This window comes from Macaca fascicularis, chromosome 8 (assembly GCF_037993035.2).
Source record: "Macaca fascicularis isolate 582-1 chromosome 8, T2T-MFA8v1.1".
Classification (NCBI taxonomy): domain Eukaryota; kingdom Metazoa; phylum Chordata; class Mammalia; order Primates; family Cercopithecidae; genus Macaca; species Macaca fascicularis.
The window spans coordinates 132,723,966-132,741,776 of record NC_088382.1 but is presented as its reverse complement, the minus strand read 5'-3'; the positions used below and the strand labels follow the sequence as shown (position 1 = coordinate 132,741,776).

The window sequence follows — 17,811 nt, the reverse complement described above, 5'->3', positions numbered from 1 at the left end:
CACTTCTAACATTTTGAACACCAAAGCCTGGCATAGAACAGGTGCCCAGGCTGGGCGTGGTGGCTCACACCTGTAATCCCAGCACTTTGGGAGACCAGGTGAGTGGATCACTTGAGGCCAGGAGTTTGAGACCAGCCTGGCCAACATGGCAAAACTCCATCTCTACTAAGAATACAAAAATTAGCTGGCTGCCATGGCGCACGACTGTAATCCCGGGTACTCAGGAGGCTGAGGCACAAGAATTGCTTGAATCTGGGAGGCAGAGGCTGTAGTGAGCTGAGATTGTGCCACTGCATTCCAGCCTGGGTGCCAGAGCCAGACTCCGTCTCAAAGAAAAAAAAAAGAACAGGGAGGAAGAAGGAAGGGGAGAGAGGGAGGGAGAATCGGTGATGTGGACAATGTAGTGTGACACAAAGTGCCAGCTCCCTTAGGGTGGAAGTCACAGACAGACCCCTAGAGCTGAAGAGGTATGACAGGCTTGGATATGGGGGCCTGGAGGAGGAAGAGTCACCGGGGCACTGCAAAAGGGTGGGACAGCCAAAGGCTCCTTGACTCCATCCCAGGATTTGGGAGGCCTGACTCTGCAGAAAGGCTCCAATCTGGCTTTACACCCTGCCGGCTCTGGCACTTGCAGCTGCCAGTGCTTCCAGTCTCCAGATCCCAGTGTCTTTGTGTTTGGGGAACAATAAACATTGCCTACTTCATTGAGGCAGTGTCAGGACCAAGTTGAGATAAGGTATGGAAAGTTCTTAATACAATGCCTGAAAATAGATTCAGTAGCTATTATCACAATTGAAGAAAGGGTGAGATCTGACTAGGTAGAGAGAATGGGAAGGTTACTGGGTGTGGTAAGGAGGGAGGAGGGGGCAGCAGCATGGAAACCCTATGAAAGAGACCAGTTTGGATGTCATATAGGAAATCACAGGAGATGACAGCCAGGGGACATAAAGGACAAAATAACAATAGGAGCTGCTATATAAGGGCCTGGCACTCTGCCAAGCCCTTGACATGAATTATTTATTTTATCTCATTTTCTCACTAGCCCTGGTAAGGTGGTTACCACAGACCCATTTTCCTGCTCAGGAAACGGAAGCCCAGAGAGGTTGGTTATGTGGCTTGTCTGTAAAAAGAAAAGATAGAACCAAACTGGGGCACTTGCGGGGCTCAGAACAAGAGTACATCTGGAGGCCCATATACCATATGTTTCTACATAGGTAGAAAAAAACAAAAGAAATGGATTTTTAAAAGGTGGTATATTTATACAATGGAATTCTAAACAGCAATAAGAAAGAACAAATTATTAATAATATGGATGGATCTCAAAAACATTATGCTGAGCGAAAAAAGCCTTACATAAACTATTATTGTATAGTTCTATTTATACAAAATTTTAGAATAGGCAACACTAATCCATGGTAGGAAAAAGAAGAGTGGTGGTCACTCAGGGAGGGAGACGGTGGAATTTTCTGGGATAATGGTAATGCTACATCTACACAGGTTACACAGGTGTGTGTATTCGTGAAATTTAACAAATGAATACTTAAGACTTACATATTTCATTATATATAAATTTTACATCAACAAATATTGACCCCTAGTCAATTAAGTAAAGGCTTAAGTATTTACAGGGAAGTACGCTGATGTCTGAAGTTTACTTTAAAACACACACACAGCTGGGCACGGTGGCTCATGCCTGTAATCCCAGCACTTTGGGAGGCCGAGGCAAGAGGACTGCTTGAGCCCAGGAGTTTGAGACCAGCCTGGACAACATAGAAAGACCTTGTCTCTATAAAAAATTTAAAAATTAGCTGGGCATGGTGGCACGCGCCTGTGGTCCCAGCTACACGGGAGGCTGAGGCAGGAGGATCGCTTGAACCCAAGCTGCAGTGAGTTATCATTACACCACTACACTGCAGCCTGGGTGACAGAAAGACCCGTCTCAGAACAAAACACACACACACACACACACACACACACACACACACACACACACACACACACATTATTAGGAGAATTAATGAACAGAGGGACAGAAAGATGGACAGAGTGGCTGGGTGTGCGGTGGCTCACACCTGTAATCCCAGCACTTTTGGAGGCTGAGGTGGGCGGATCACTTGAGGTCAGGAGTTTGAGACCAGCCTGGCCAACATGGTGAAACCCGGTCTCTACTAAAAATACAAAAATTAGCTGGGCATGGTGGTGTGTACCTGTAGTCTCAGCTACTTGGGAGGCTGAGGCAGGAGAATCACTTGAACCTGGGAGGCAGAGGTTACAGTAAGCTGAGATCATGTCACTGCACTCCAGCCTGGGGGACAGAGCAAGACTCTGTCTCAAAACAAAGAAAAAGAAAGAAGGATGGATAGACCCATAAGAGAGTATAGTACCATGTAAAGTATAGTAGAGGATAGTACAGTAACGTGTTAACGGTAGAATCTAGATGCTGAATGTACATGTGTTAAAAAATTCTCACAAATCTACTGCGTGTTTCAAATTTTTCATAATAAAATGTCAGAGGGTTAAAAATGAAAACAAAACCAATCAACTAAGTGACTTTCGCCTTAGGAGAGTTGAAGTTACACAGCTATAATTTTAGAAAAGAGCTCACTAAGTCATCAATTGTAGCTATAGGCAACATCTTTGTGTTGGCCACTTTGCTTTGCTTGTTGCTGAGTTACAGAGCTACAAGGAGAAAGTAAATCATTACTCATATACATTTATATACCCTGTTGACCAAGAAATTAGCCCGAGAAGCACAACAGGCCAAGATGTCCCCTGTCACTGACCTTCTGTATACCCACAGATTGGCGAATATTCAGCTTTCTTTTTCTTTGAAAGGTATCCAAGTCCCATAATTGTGCTGTATCAGAAGAAGTGGTAATGGCGTATTTCCCTGATGCATGCACAGAGATTGAAAATACTGATGACTCATGTCCTCTCATCCAGCTAACCAGCTCCTTGGTGACTGTGGTAAAAAGTAAAATTGTTACCCAGGTAAAACATTGTACGTCTAGAAATAACACTACATATAAACACCATAGATGAACTGATCCAATAGGTGGTTAGGTATTACATGAGGCACCTCCATTAATATCCATAAAAATGGAAGCCTGTGGCTAGTTGATAAAGTATGACGGGACATGTTAGCAACACCTCATTCATGTAGGAGACAAGGCTGACAAAGGCTTTGATGCAGAATAACTTCAGAATTTATGCTAGTGAGTGTGGGCTTTCTCTTGCAGGTAATTTTATGTAAAAGAGTACCACATTTAGTCTGTGTTTTAGAAAGAGCACTTTGAGGGTATCTGGTGGAGGGGAAGAGATTGAACAAGAAAGACTAATTTATATGTTGCTGTAATAATCCAGGCAGGAGATAGGGAGGGCCTCAACTAAGAAAGTGGCAATGGAGAAAAGAACAAATCCAAGAGCTAGTAAGGAGAAAAACAAAAAAATATTAGTGATCAAGTTGATGTCCTGAGATATAAGAGAAGTGAAGGCTCCAGTGGTTCCCGCTTAGTTATTTAAGCAGATGGTGATATTGTTAGTGGATGTAAGAAATACATGAGGAGGGGCCAGGCGGTGGCTCACGCCTGTAATCCCAGCACTTTGGGAGGCTGAGGCAGGTGAATCACTTCAGCCTAGGAGTTTGAGACCAGCCTGGGCAACATGACAAAACCCTATCTCTAAAAAAATTAAAAAAATTAAAAAAATAATAAATACATGAGGAAGAACAGGTTTATCAGTGTGAGATAATGATAATACATTTGGTTTTTAAGCTTGAGTCTGAGGTACTTGTGTGTATTTGTGTAAGCAGAGCAAACAGTTTGGTAGGTAAAGTACCAAAAACTATTCATGATCATTATCACTGGCTAGTAAAAGCGTAGGTGATTTTTCTTTTCCTTTACACTTTTTTGTATGTTTGCAAGTTTTCTACAGTAGGCATGTTTTACTTTTATGATCAGAATTTTCCCCCCAGAAAGATGGAACTTGAGAATAGTCAGAAAGCAAGATATAAATCTGGGAAACGTTATGATAAAAAGTAGGTCAAAACTGAAGACAGAGAAACAGACAAATCCCTTAGGGAAACAGCAGTGGTTTCCAAACACCATTTGGAGGTCTGGCGTTAGTTAATGATAAATTTTCCACTGGTCTTCAGGGAAAGAGAAAAATACAGATAATGCAGTGAGTTTTTCATAAAGTCAAATTTAAAGTACTACTCTTTCATTTGTATTATGTCACTCCCTGTTTATGTAGAAAGAAAATCCCTTGTTTTATGAAATTGTATTTTTTTCCAATGTCAATTAGCAATATTAAAAGTTGACAAGCTATGTGAGTTCTTCCACTTTTTTAATTGGGTCAAAAATCCAAAGTCTAGGAACCACTGAAAGAATTCAGGAGACATGATTGAGAAGCAGTTAGAAAGACAGGAGGAGAACCAAGGTAATAGAATGAAAACTAAAACAAAACAAAACAAAAAACTTTCAAAGTAATCCCAATTGTTAAATGCTATAGAGAAGTAGGATGAAAACTGTAAAGATGACTTAAACGATCAGGGGTTAGGGTTACTAAGGACCTTGGAGACAGAAGTCTCAGTAGCATGGGGTAGGGGAAACAAGGGTCAGAATTCATCAATGGATACTGCGAAGAAGCAGAATTTGGCAGAGAGGGGAAAGAAAGAAGGAAGGAGACAGTGTCTAAGGAAGGGGCTTCATGGTGGGGGTTCAGTGAAGTAGAAGCAACTATAAGAACACGGAACAAGGAAGAAAAAGAGGAGAAGAGTGGAATCTAAGGAAAGGTGAGTTATAAAGACTTCATTTTTCTGATATTTTGTCACAGCAATGTTTGTAATGCCAAAAATTGAAAACAGTTTGAAAGTCCAGCAATAGGTAATAGGTTAAAAAATTATGGTAAACATCTATACAGTAGAATGTTAGGTATTGATTTTAGATATGCGATATGAATTTTAATGAGGTAAAATTATCCCACGAAACAATATAGACAGGATAATTATGCATTTGTTAGGAGATAAAAAAAGTACATACATAGAAAACAGACTGGAAAGAGAGAGCCCCATTATGAAAACACTGTGTCTCTAGGCCGTACTGAAGAATCACTGTGTTTTTTCTTCTTTGTATGTAGGATGAGAGTGTACTACAGTGATTAAGAGCAGTGACTCCGCAGCCAGACCACTTAGGCTGGAATTCTGGCTCCACTGCTTATAAACTGAGGGACTCTGATTAAGTTACCCATGTGCCTCAGTTTCCTCATCTGCAAAATGGGGATAATAAAAATAGTATTCATTTCTGTGGGTTATGATGATGATTAAAATTAATTAATGTGTATAAAGCCACAGAAAGTCCCTGGCAGGGAGTAAACACTATGTGTTAGCTATCACTATCTTTAATATTATTATTTATATATCTGCTGAACATTATAACACATTGATTATTTTAATAAGAAAAAAAAACAGTTGAAATATCTCTTTTTTAAGAGTAATAGGTTTAGTCTACAGAACTCTATGTTCTCAATTTAAAAACATAATGTGGTATAAAACACACAGGCTATATTAAAAAAAGATATTGTACCTGTGTAGTAAGGAATTTGACCTTTACAGAGCAGTCTGGCTTCTGTTTAGGCTCCTGGGAGGTAACCTCTAAACCCGTGACTTAGGGGTGTCTTTGTTATTCCTGGCGGGCCCCTCACACTATACCAGATAGTTTATGCTAAGAAGACTCAGAGTGGGAGATGGCCACACAAGAAAGGTCAACCACGTGATTAGAAGTTTAGGGCTTTTGGGGCGAGTGACATCAGACTAACTTCTTAGGAGGAGAGGAGGGCTGGAAATGGAGTCCAGCCACGTGGGGAATGATCCAATCAGTCATGCCTATGTCATGGCGCCTCAGTAAAAACTCTCGACACCAAAGCTTGGGTTGACTCCCTGTGTCAACAGTGCTTGGCACAGATGGCCAGCCACACACCAATGCTGGGAGGGTTGTCTGGGAGGGCAATGCATCCCTGAGGACAATGGAGACTTTCCTTTTGGAAGCCTCCCAGATTCCACTCCATGCTTCTCTTCCTTTGGCTAGTTATACTTTGTATCTATCCTTTTGCTATATTAAAACTATCATCATTAAGTGTAGGCTTTCCTGAGTCCTGTGAGTTGTTCTAGTGAATTATGAAACCTGACAGCAGTCAGGAAACCCTGACTTTGTAGTCAACCGATCTAAAGTGAGGCTGTTCCTAGGACCCCCAGCTTGCACCTAGTGTCTGAAGCGAGGGCAGTCATGGGGACAGCTGCGCCCTCAAGCTGTACAGAGTGACAAACTTCTTGCAGTTCTTCACTCTATATTTCACTCTGCTTCAAAAGAAAAACAGAAGTTCTTACCTGTATCAAAACATTTAATAGAATAATCAGCTAATGCCACAAGGAATTCAGATTTCCTACGAAGATTAAAGGCCAGAGCTGTGCAAGCTTGTGCTGTTCGCTGAACAAGATTGAACCTATTAAGAAATCATTGCATTAGTATCACAAATTCTTCCCACAATTATAAATTCCACGTGGAAGGAGTCCGTAGAGACGAAGAAAATGAAACCCAGAAAAATGAGCTACCATTTTAGGCCAAAAATAGATTATGAAGGGTGCTATGTGCCATATTAAGGAGTTCGGATGTTATTAGAATAGGAAACCACTGTAAGTGTTTAGCACAACAGAATCACAACCAGGTATGTGTTTTAGGAAGATGATCCTGGCAGCAATGGCAAATGGGAAGAGGGACAAGGAATAAACGAGATCACTAAGAAAGTTACTACAGAAAATCTCAGCCAGAGATATGGGAGCATAAATAGGAGAGGTTTCAGAAGCCAAGCAGAGGCTCGGTATGGATTAAACATGGAGTGAAGAAGGGGGAATCAGGACTTGCTCTTGTGTAGAATGAAGATAAGACTAGATACAAGGCTGTTGTGATGACTAAATGAAATAATACATGTTGAGTGCTCAGTAGAGTACTGGGCACCTAGCTAGAGTTTAATTTACAGAAAATTAAGCTTTTGAACTTAGGCAAAAGAGGAATAAGTTTGGGGGTAGGAAATGATAAATCTGCTTTTAAAGATGTGGTTTAAGGCCCTGTGAAACTGATCTAGAGCCATGCTGTCTGAAAGAAATACAACGTGGGCTACATATGTAATTTAAATTTTTCTAGGAGCCATATTAGAAAAGTAAGAAGAAATAGGTTAAATTAATCTTAATAATATATGATATGCTTTGGCTCTGTCCTCACTCAAATCTCATCTTGAATTGTGGCTCCCATAATTCCCACATGTTGTGGGAGGGACCCAGTGGGAGATAATTGAATCATGGGGGCAGTTTCCCTAACACTATTCTCATGGTAGTGAATAAGTCTCACGAGATCAGATGGTTTTATACGGGGAAACCCCTTTCCCTTGGTCTTCATTTCTCTCTTGCCACCACTACGTAAGAAGTGTCTTTGCCTTCTGCCATGAATGTGAGGCCTCCTCAGCTACATGGAACTGTGAGGCCATTAAACCTCCTTTTCTTTATAAATTACCCAGTCTCAGGTATATCTTTATTAGCATGAGAACAGACTAATATACTTTATGAACTCAATATGTATCTAAAACATTAGTATTTCAATATTTAATCAATTCAAAATTATTGAGATATTTTACACTTTTTATCATATTAAGTCATCAAAATCCAGTGTGTATTTTAATTTTACACATGCTTCATATCTCAATTTGGACCAATCACTTTTCAAGGGCTCAAGAGTTACTTGCAAGTTAGTGGCCCCTGGAGAGCCCAATCTAGAAGAGTTCTAGTAGGTAGTAGTAGCAGAAGTAGGTCTAAGTCAACAGTGTTTACATGGCAGATGAAGCCTGAGGCTTGGTGGTGATGTGATTATTGAAAAGAGTGCCTGAAATATGGAAGGAAGCAAGCCAAAGACAGATGTCTGGGGAGCACAACATGAAAGGGGCAGGCCCTGGAAGAAGAGTCAGTAAAACAAGGGGGAAAAATGATCAGAGAGGTAGAAAATTCAGCAACTGCTGTACCATGAAGCCAAAGAAAAGAATCTCAGGCAGCATGGGAAGACAAGAGTGTTTAGTGTTTTAGTAAAATGAGAACTGAAAAGTGACCAATGGATTGAACAATTAGGAAGATTTTGAGGGAGCCCAGTATACTGGGCTTTATGATCAAGCCTGATTTTAAGTCTGAGCTCAAGTCTGATTTTAAGTCCGAGCTCTGCCGCTAACTGCTCAGCTCAGCCACAGATGTTTTTAGTGAAGGGTGGCAGAATATGCCATATCAGAACATGCCACTTTGGCATGAGCATTACTTTGAGCTGAAGGTAACTGAGAAAAAGCAGATATAAGAAAAGCTCTCAGCCAGGCGCGGTGGCTCATGCCTGTAATCCCAACACTTTGGGAGGCCAAGGCAGGTGGATCATGAGGTCAGGAGATTAAGACCATCCAGGCCAACGTGGTGAAACCCTGTCTCTACTAAAATACAAAAAATTAGCCTGGCGTGGTGGTGCACACCTGTCATCCCAGCTACCTGGGAGGCTGAGGCAGGAGATTTGCTTAAACCCAGGAGGCGGAGGCTGCAGTGCCCTTGATTGCGCCACTGCACCCTGGCCTGGGTGACAGAGCGAGCCTCCACCTCAAAAAAAAAAAAAAAGAAAAGCTCCCTGCCCTTGTCTAAAAGTTTACATGAATTTGCATACATTTACAAAGGTGTCCCTCTTCCCTTCTCTACCAGGAAGGATAACAGTTGATCACAGGAGTTGACTTTAGATCTTCATCATCCTGGAAATAGCACCAGAGAAATATATATGACTACCATTAGTTTCCCATATATTTGCCTTCCCACAATTTGCTGCCCTGAGAGACTCAAGGTCCTCTTCTTTTGTCTTGTCACTTCTCTAAAAATGTACTGTTCTTTGACAGAGATGCTATATAAGCCAGAGTATAAGCCACTTTTTGAGTTAGTAATACCTGGACAGTCACGTGTTACATGCACGATACAAGTTGATAGTGTCTCACACTAATACCCGGATACTCTGGGTATTCTCATGTGTTACATGCATGATACAAATTAATAACTTGTTCAATCTGCTCTTGTTAATCTATCTTTTGTTACAAGGGGCCCAGTTGAGAATTTAGAAGGGTAGAGGAAAAATAATTTTTTCTCCCCAACAACCAATAGTGAAAAGGGGACAATGGACAAAATAGTAACACTCATGGTGCAATGTCTCAGGGGAGGCTATAGAAGATAGGGATTAGCACTAGAAGAAATTAAGATCACCTGTTTTTATGAATAAGGTAATGAGGGCTGAACTTTATGAATAAGGTAATGAGAGCTGAACTTTACGAATAAGGTAATGGGGGCTGAACTTACAATATACTTGAGGCTGCAATGCGGAAGGAGAAAGGAAAGCTTGAAGGTGTCTGTTTTCCCATGAATCAGGAGGCCTGGCAGTCAGAATAAGAGTGGAGTCCAACGAAAGGAGGCAAGGAAATTGGTAAAGGTTTGCGACACTTGGTGGAGACTAGGCAAAGTAAGTAACGGTAGATAAGCAAATGAAGTGCAAAGAATCCTCAATATTGAAGTTCATTATTCTGTCATGAAATCAATCAACAATTACTTTTATTTTTTTCAGGAGTATTAGCAAATAGACAGTGGTACTGATTTCAGATTGGGAATTGGTGAGGTAAGTTAAACAAGAATAAAGGGTAGAAAAGTTGGGCCCATTACTTTTTTGGTAAAGGGCAGAAACAATGATTTATAGATTTTTACCTAATGAATCACAGATAAGTAAATTATATGTCACGTCTTTTCTTGAACTATTTGAGAACAAGTTACCATGATCAAGTTTCCTATAAATAAGAAAACTCTCCTACATAATCACAATATAACCATCAGCACCAAGAAATTACATTTATACATTACCACCATCTAATCCTAGAACTCCAATCAAATTTTGCCACTTTTCCTAATAATGTTCTTTATAGCAAAAGGATCAGCCCAGATTCATGCCTTTGTCATGTCCCTTTCATCTCCCTCAGATTAGGAGTTCTGTAGTCTTTACCCAACTTGCATGATCTTGACCCCTGTGAAGATTACAGGACAGTTTTTTTATTAGATGTCCTTAATTTAGCTTTGTGTGATGATCTCACTGATTAGATTCAGGTTATATATCTCGGCAGGAATATCACAGAAATGATGCTGTGTTCTTCTCACTGCATCCTATCAGGTGGCACACAAATTTTGATTCATTCCACTACTGGTTGTATTAACTTTAGTCATTTGATTAAGGCAGCGTTTGCTAGGCTTCTTCATTATATAATTACTTTTTTTCCTCTATAATTAATAAGTATTTTGTGGGGAGGTACTTTGTGACTATTCAATATCCATTCCTTATTAAACTGTTTGTTGATTCCAACATGAACTCATAGATTTCAATTTTATTCAATGGACGACCCATCTCCAACATGACCAGAGGGAGCTCCTTCAAGCTGGCAACTGTGTCTTTTTGACACATCCCGAACATTCTTTGAACAATTCCTTCTTTCTGGCTACAAAATGTTACAGGCTCTTCCTGTACTTTCCCTGTCCACATTCTGAAATTGGCCATTTCTGCAAATATCCTTGATTCCTTTTAGTAGAACGTGGTACTTTGAAAATAAGAACTTGGCTGGGCGTGGTGGCTCAAGCCTGTAATCCCAGCACTTTGGGAGGCCCAGACGGGCGGATCACGAGGCCAGGAGATCGAGAGACGATCCCGGCTAACACGGTGAAACCCCGTCTCTACTAAAAAATACAAAAAAACTAGCCGGGCGAGGTGGCGGGCGCCTGTAGTCCCAGCTACTCGGGAGGCTGAGGCAGGAGAATGGCGGGAACCCGGGAGGCGGAGCTTGCAGTGAGCTGAGATCCGGCCACTGCACTCCAGCCTGGGCGACAGAGCAAGACTCCGTCTCAAAAAAAAAAAAAAGAAAAGAAAAAAAAAAAAGAAAATAAGAACTCATCATGGGGTATATTCATTGCTACCGGCATGCTGTTGCTCCCAGGCCCTCTGAGTGTACAAAGCTAAGGAATAAGTGTACATATAGTTGTACATACCTTTATTTAGTTCTATATCTATCTCTATATATTCAAAACCAGGGGTTCAAACTGATATGTCTAATTCCAATACAATGCCAAGGGGTTTATTCTAGTTTTCTGCCTTCCATAATTTTTAAGTCTCTTTTCTAAGAGTGAGAAACCTGGCCCTCATTATCCCTAATATATTTATTTGATAAAAGCCCTCTGTATTAAACTAGCTTCCCATCACTGCCCCATTCACCATGCAGACACCCTCTGTCTCTCTTTCTGGGCTGCTGCAGCTCTCCTTCCCACCTAGCCCCACTGCATGAATATCTACCTCCATCAATCCCACCTCATTGCTTTCAGACTAAATTGTTTCACAAGGGAAGAGAAGAGGAAGAAGAGTGAAAATCAACTCTTTTTTTTTTTTTTGAGACAGAGTCTCGCTCTGTCGCCCAGGCTGAAGTGCAGTGGCAGTGGCGCGATCTCGGCTGACTGCAACCTCCACCTCCAGGGTTCAAGTGATTCTCCTGTCTCAGCCTCCCGAGTAGCTGGGAAAACAGGCACACACCACCATGCCCAGCTAATTTTTGTATTTTAGTAGAGACAGGGTTTCACCAAGTTGGCCAAGCTGGTCTCGAACTCCTGACCTCAAGTGATCTGCCCGCCTCAGCCTCCCAAAGTGCTGGGATTACAGGCCTGAGCCACCACACCCAGCTGAAAATCAATTCTTTAAAATTCTTAGATATGGCATGCCATAACAACAATGTGCAAGGAAAATTGCGCTCTTTCTACATTGCCTGATGATGTACCAGAAATTGATAAATCAGCAATAATGGGCTGGGCACAGTAGCTGGAACTCGGGAGGTGGAGTTTGCAGTGAGCCAAGATTGTCCCACTGCATTCCAGTCTGGGCGGCAGAACAAGGTTCCATCTGAAGAAAAAAAAAAAAAATAGCAATAATAAATTTTTAAATTTAAGGAAAAAAAAAAAAAAACTACTAGAGATGCTATTAAAACCAGCAGTTTAATTCTCTAAAATGTGAACCGTATTATCATTCTGTCCTTTCCCACTTTCTTCCTTCAGCACCTATGACAGTGTTTTGCAAGGTACCTGAAATATAATAGAACTTAATAAATCTTTCTGAATGAATAATGAATAGCAGGTATGAAAACACTCAGTGAATTAATAACTTGTTAAATAACGTAGATATCAACAGTATCTGCTTACCTGTTTCCATACAAGTCAAAAACATAAATATTTCCTTGGTGGTCCCCAGCAATTAAGCAGTCGCCTGTGCCATCAAAAGCCACATTCAAAAATCGCAAAACTTTTGGATGGTAATCGGAAGTGTTGTGAATGATGTTCACTATAATTCTGTCAAAGAAAAAAACCCAAACATTGAAATTCTATATCACGTATTACTTGATATTATGAAAAATATGGCAAGTAAAGCATTTTGTCTGTTCATTCTTCCCTCTCCTACTGCTACCGCTATACTGCCTCTCCTCTAGAATCAATCTTACCAGGATTTCAGAAAAACAGTTCAGAAGCTACTCATTGTCAAAGCAGCTACTGTTCATTTATTCATCAATTACTTGAAAACTCATTGTGTCAGATGCAGAACAAGGCAGGTGCTAAGAATACTTGATATGCTCCCTGCTTCCATGGCACTTACAGTTTAGTAGTAAGGACATTAAAAAAATAAACACACATATAAACAGATTTATAAACGGTGATTAAGTGATACACAACAACAGGGTATGAGATTTTGTTTTTGTGTATGGAATGTTTCACAGTGAATTCAGTGCGCATGAGTTTACTTTCATTTCTAATGTATCTACCATGAATACCCTGGCAGGCGAGTTCTGTAAGGACAGGACCACTGCTTGCTCATTACTGTACCCCGGCACCTGGCCTACAATACACAAAAGACACTCAAAATACACCTGCTGAATGAACAAATGCTTTAAGAAATCATTCTTTAAAACCCATATTAATCATACTTCTATATAAAAAAGTAAGGGAGTTTATATTCTAGAGACACATATGGAATGATTAAACTGTTAAATGAAAATGAAAATATTCTAACCTGAAGTTTCAAACACTGACACACACACACACACACACACACACACACACACAATTAGAAGAAAAAATAAATGAGAAAAATCAAAACCAAACACGTCTCTAGAAAAATCATAAAAAATTAGCCAGGCATGGTGCATGTGCCTGTGATCCCAGCTATTCAAGAGGCTGAGGTGGCATTATCACCAGAGCCTGGGGAGGTCAAGGCTGCAGTGAGCCATGATCATGCCACTGCACTCCCACCTGGGTGACATGTAAGACCGTGTCTCCAAAGGAAAAGAAAAATCTACATATAGGGAAAAAAAGATGAACACAGTCAAATATTAACAGCAGCTGTCTGCAGGTAATAGCGATATGGTTAATTTTTTTCCCCTTTCTACTTTTCTATATTTTAGACATGTTCTTTAATGATTACATACTATTTTCATAACAGGAAAGACAAGAATACACAGCTATATTTGTTTAAATTTACCCTTTTTTGAGAGAAGGATCATATACCCTGTTGTTGAAAGAAAACTTCATAAAATTAACTTACAGCACAAAATAACTCCTTAAAATAATATGTGTGTATATTCTGGTCACAAAGGCCAGAATAATCCCATTCTTTATTGCAACAATAGTTTTTAATCATGAAAATTTTATCTTAATTGATTTTTCATAAATTTCTGGATTTTTTGTTTTTTTTTTTTTGAGACGGAGTCTCACTCTGTCATGGAGGCTGGAGTACAGTGGTGCAATCTCAGCTCACTGCAACCTCCACCTCCTGGGTTCAAGTTATTCTCCTGCCTCAGCCTCCTGAGTAGCTGGGATTACAGGTGCCTGCTACCATGCCCAGCTAATTTTTTGTATTTTTAGTAGAGACAGGGTTTCACCATGTTGGCCAGGCTGGTCTCGAACTCCTGACTTTGTGATCTGCCCACTTTGGCCTCCCAAAGTGCCGGAATAACAGGCATAAGCCACCGCACCTTGCCTAGTTTTTGGATTTTATATTAGAAACATTTATCTTCATTAAAACTTGATTAAAGCATGCTATATTGAATTAAGTGGATTAAACATTTTCTTCATGTTTATGTAAACATAAGGCTTTTTAGATTCGTTAAAGGAAACAGTAAAATTCTTAACAATGCTTATTTGTATCTAGTCCCCAAGGAATTAAAAACACAACAATAAATGTACAGAAATGACAAACAATATCAAAATGTTTCATGGCAACTAAACTCAGAGCAAACAACTTTTTCCTCCAGTCTTATTTTCTATAACACTTATTACATGTTCTGGCTACAAAATTACATAATCATTGTTCAAAATATGAAAAATACAGAAATACACTAAGAAACAAATACTCAATTATAATCCTACCTTGTAAATGTAATCATAATAGTGACATTCAGCCCCTCCGATTTTTCATATAAATCCCACATAAAATATTTATTTTAGAGCAACTTACTTTCAGATTCCCACAGATTGCCTGACAGAGTTCCTCAGTTCTCAAACATAAGAAGAATATCAAATATTTACTAAGCACCAAATGTGTAAGACAACCTGTCTGCTAAATCCGATTATCCCCACTGACAGCCTTAGCGATTAACTTGCCCAAGGTCACAGAGTTGGTAAACGGACATTTACTTCAACGAAATACATCTGACTCCAAGTCAGTGCTTTCTGCCTGTCTAAACAGCATGAACAATGGGTTTTAACGAACACAAAAATAAGCTATGTTTTAGTGGAAAAAGCAAACAAGACATTTGGATAATCAACTCATTTCTTTCACTTTTTGAATCTTGCACATATATCTAGATATTCTGTACCAGCAAGAAAGAGAAAGGTGAGTTGGCTATAACTTTTAGAATGTTTAGAGAATACCAGAGGTGGGAGTGGTATTTACACAAACTCAAAATTTGAAAATGAAAAACCTAAGGAATCCCCACTTTAGACAAAATTTTTTATTCAATGTAGTTGAGACAGCGGCATTGATAAAGAGGCCTGACAGTAACCAGGAACCAAACAAGCTGCTGGTAAAACGTTGCACTTTGGATATACATAGCAGGCACTTAAAACTGATTTGTCCGCCGGGCGCCGTGGTTCACGCCTGTAATCTCAGCACTTCGGGAGGCCGAGGTGGGTGGATCACGACGTCAGGAGATCGAGACCATCCTGGCTAACACGTCTCTACTACAAATACAAAAAATTAGCCGGGAGCGGTGCGTCTGTAATCCCAGCTACTCGGGAGGCTGAGGCAGGAGAATCGCTTGAACCCGGGAGGCGGAGGTTGCAGTGAGCGGAGATCGCGCCACTGCACCCGAGCCTGGGCGACAGGGCAAGACTCTGTCTCAAGGGAAAAAAAAAAAAAAAGGTCTGACTTGTCAAGAAGCAACCAAAGGATCAACAGAAAAATCACTAGAGGCCAGGCGCGGTGGCTAATGACTGTAATCCCTACACTTCGGGAGACTGAGATAGGCGGACCACCTGAGGCCAGGAGTTGGAGACCAGCCTGGCTAACATGGTGAAATCCCGTCTCTACTGAAAATACAAAAATTAGCCGGGTGTAGTGGCGCGCGCCGGTAATCCCCGCTACTTGGGAGGCTGAGGCAAGAGAATCGCTTTAACTCGGGAGGTGGAGGTTGCAGTGAGCCCGGATCGCGCCACTGCACTCCAGCCTGGGCGACAGAGGAAGGCTCCATCTCAGAGAAAAGAAAAATCACTACTAGAACAAGAAACACACTGAAACAGGAACTCCAGCGATTTCCGTGAAATCCTAGGGAATTAGAAGCAATAAGACCACTCTGCGTGCAGAAATCGAAATCCAAATGGCACCGCTTTGTAGCAAAGGCTTCCACGGAAATCACACAAGACAGGCTGAGCCTCAAACAGGACAGGTAATTGGGAACAGAATGAAAAGTAGCGCTGGCCGTACTAGAAGCCCCCCAGCAATGCATAATGAACGCCCCTGCCCCTACATACACGCCAATATGTAAACTCTAGAGAACTCCAGAGAACCGGAAGTGTGTTTTGTTCCTTCGCCCTCCCCAGCACTTAGAGGCGTGCTTGGCACACAGTAGGCGCTCAACAAATTGATGAATGCTTGTGCGTCTAAACACATCCAAGGATTTAAGGATGGATAAACTGCAGCCTTTGGAAGAGGCAGAATTGTCCTGCTCTTCCAGCCTGCATCTCCCCCAGGAGTTCTGCTCCAGCTGCAACTGTTAAATACTCACTGAACACCTACTACGTGCCAGGGGCACTAGCGGGATACCGTGATCATTAAAGCAGCAGAGTCCCAGCACACACCAAAAGCCGCAAGTTCCCACGTCTGAGAACCACCTGCCTCCTCCTGTCCCGGACCAGACCCCTGCTCTCAGAACTCAGAAGGGGGTCTCTGCGGATCCTGGCGTCCGGAGCCACCTGTTCCACCGCAGGTCATCCAATCCAAGGATGTGGGGCAAGGTCAGAGCCAGAACTCGGACCGCTACCTGACGCCCGGCGTACCCTCCTCGCCGGTCTCCGTCCCCTCCACAGCCCGCGCCCTCCCGCCACGGCCTTTACCCGTCCCGCGTGGCCGGGGACGGCTTGCGGTGCCATATCTTGCCGCTCTCCTTGTTGCCTAGGTCAGTGCTCTGCATGGCGAAGGTCGCCCACGACCGCCGGCGGCCCGCTGGGTAACCGTCCCAGTACCTTCCCGGCAGGCCCAGCGCTCCCGGCCCGGGAAATTTGAGCGCCGGCCACGGCGGCCTGGATACTGCACCCGCCGGCCGTACCAACCCCCTTTCTAATAACAACCAATCGGAAGGCGGATCCCTCCCACCAACCTCCGCCAAAGCGGCCACTCCCTCTCTGGACAATGGAATCGACCAAAGACCTTCTCTTAGACTCCGCCTCTTTCTGAGCTCAGTCTCCCCGCCCCCGGACCTAAAGCCTTCTGGGAATCGCAGTTTTCTGCAGGTGGATCATAGACGCGAGGAATTGGCTTGGGAATTCTGCCTTTTGGGACCCTCGTGGGGTTTTAGGCTCCCATCAGAGGCAATAAAAGTGATTTTCTCCTGTGGCCTCTGCATTCCATTCTAAATTGCTTTTAGGGATTAAGGAATTGTATAGAAATAACTAAGAGAAGCAGGGAGACAAATGCAGAGAAGGAGACAAATACATTGAGAACTGATGGGTTCCTTTCATAGAACGTTCGGGCTCAAAAGAAACTTACAGATGAAATAGTCCATTCTTCTTGACCTTTTCACCATGCTCAGGGTTTTGTTTTGTTTCTTCAGTTCCGTAATCTGAAAGGACCTTCCGGCATTGTGATGTCCAGTCCACCAATCACGGTCCGGGAAAGCAATAATAACAACTGGCTGCCTTGACTTTAGTGTTCCTTTGATAAAAATTCACCTAGTGCCTCCGGAGTGTTTACTAGGTATGGGGCACTTTTCTACTTGCTTTCCGAATATATCAACTCAATTAATCCTTGTAGCAAATGTACAAGTTAGGTAGTACTAATTATCTTCATTTTTAGTGCTCTGTGAGGTTGTGCATTAATTTCCTGAGGCTGCCCTCACAAATTACCACAAACTTGGTGATATAAAAAACAGAAATGTATTCTTCGGAAGTTCTTGAGGCCATACATCGGAAATCAAAGTGTC

General features: G+C 41.8%; 1 protein-coding gene across 50 annotated transcripts in view; it reads right to left on the bottom strand.

The window, feature by feature from the left end:
- TBC1D31 (TBC1 domain family member 31) overlaps nt 1-17,446 on the bottom strand; it is a 73,892-nt gene extending 56,446 nt beyond the window's left edge. For 10 of the 50 annotated variants that reach the window (XR_012416626.1, XM_065519577.2, XM_065519571.1 and 7 more), the window contains exons 1-4: nt 16,727-16,866; nt 12,326-12,472; nt 11,908-12,029; nt 2,784-2,962 (exon numbers count right to left, since the gene is read on the bottom strand). Coding sequence is in view for 45 of the 50 variants with exons in the window: in XM_065519577.2 (XP_065375649.1) it covers nt 2,784-2,962; nt 11,908-12,029; nt 12,326-12,472; nt 16,727-16,803 (525 nt within the window). In the remaining 5 variants the exon portion in view is untranslated. Of the gene's footprint in view, nt 1-2,783; nt 2,963-6,382; nt 6,499-9,409; nt 9,561-11,907; nt 12,030-12,325; nt 12,473-14,630; nt 14,692-16,398; nt 16,867-17,378 lie in introns of those variants that run through there. The other 40 variants (XR_012416624.1, XR_012416627.1, XR_012416628.1 and 37 more) reach the window with 20 other exon arrangements.
- Between the last annotated feature and the right edge of the window lie 365 nt (nt 17,447-17,811).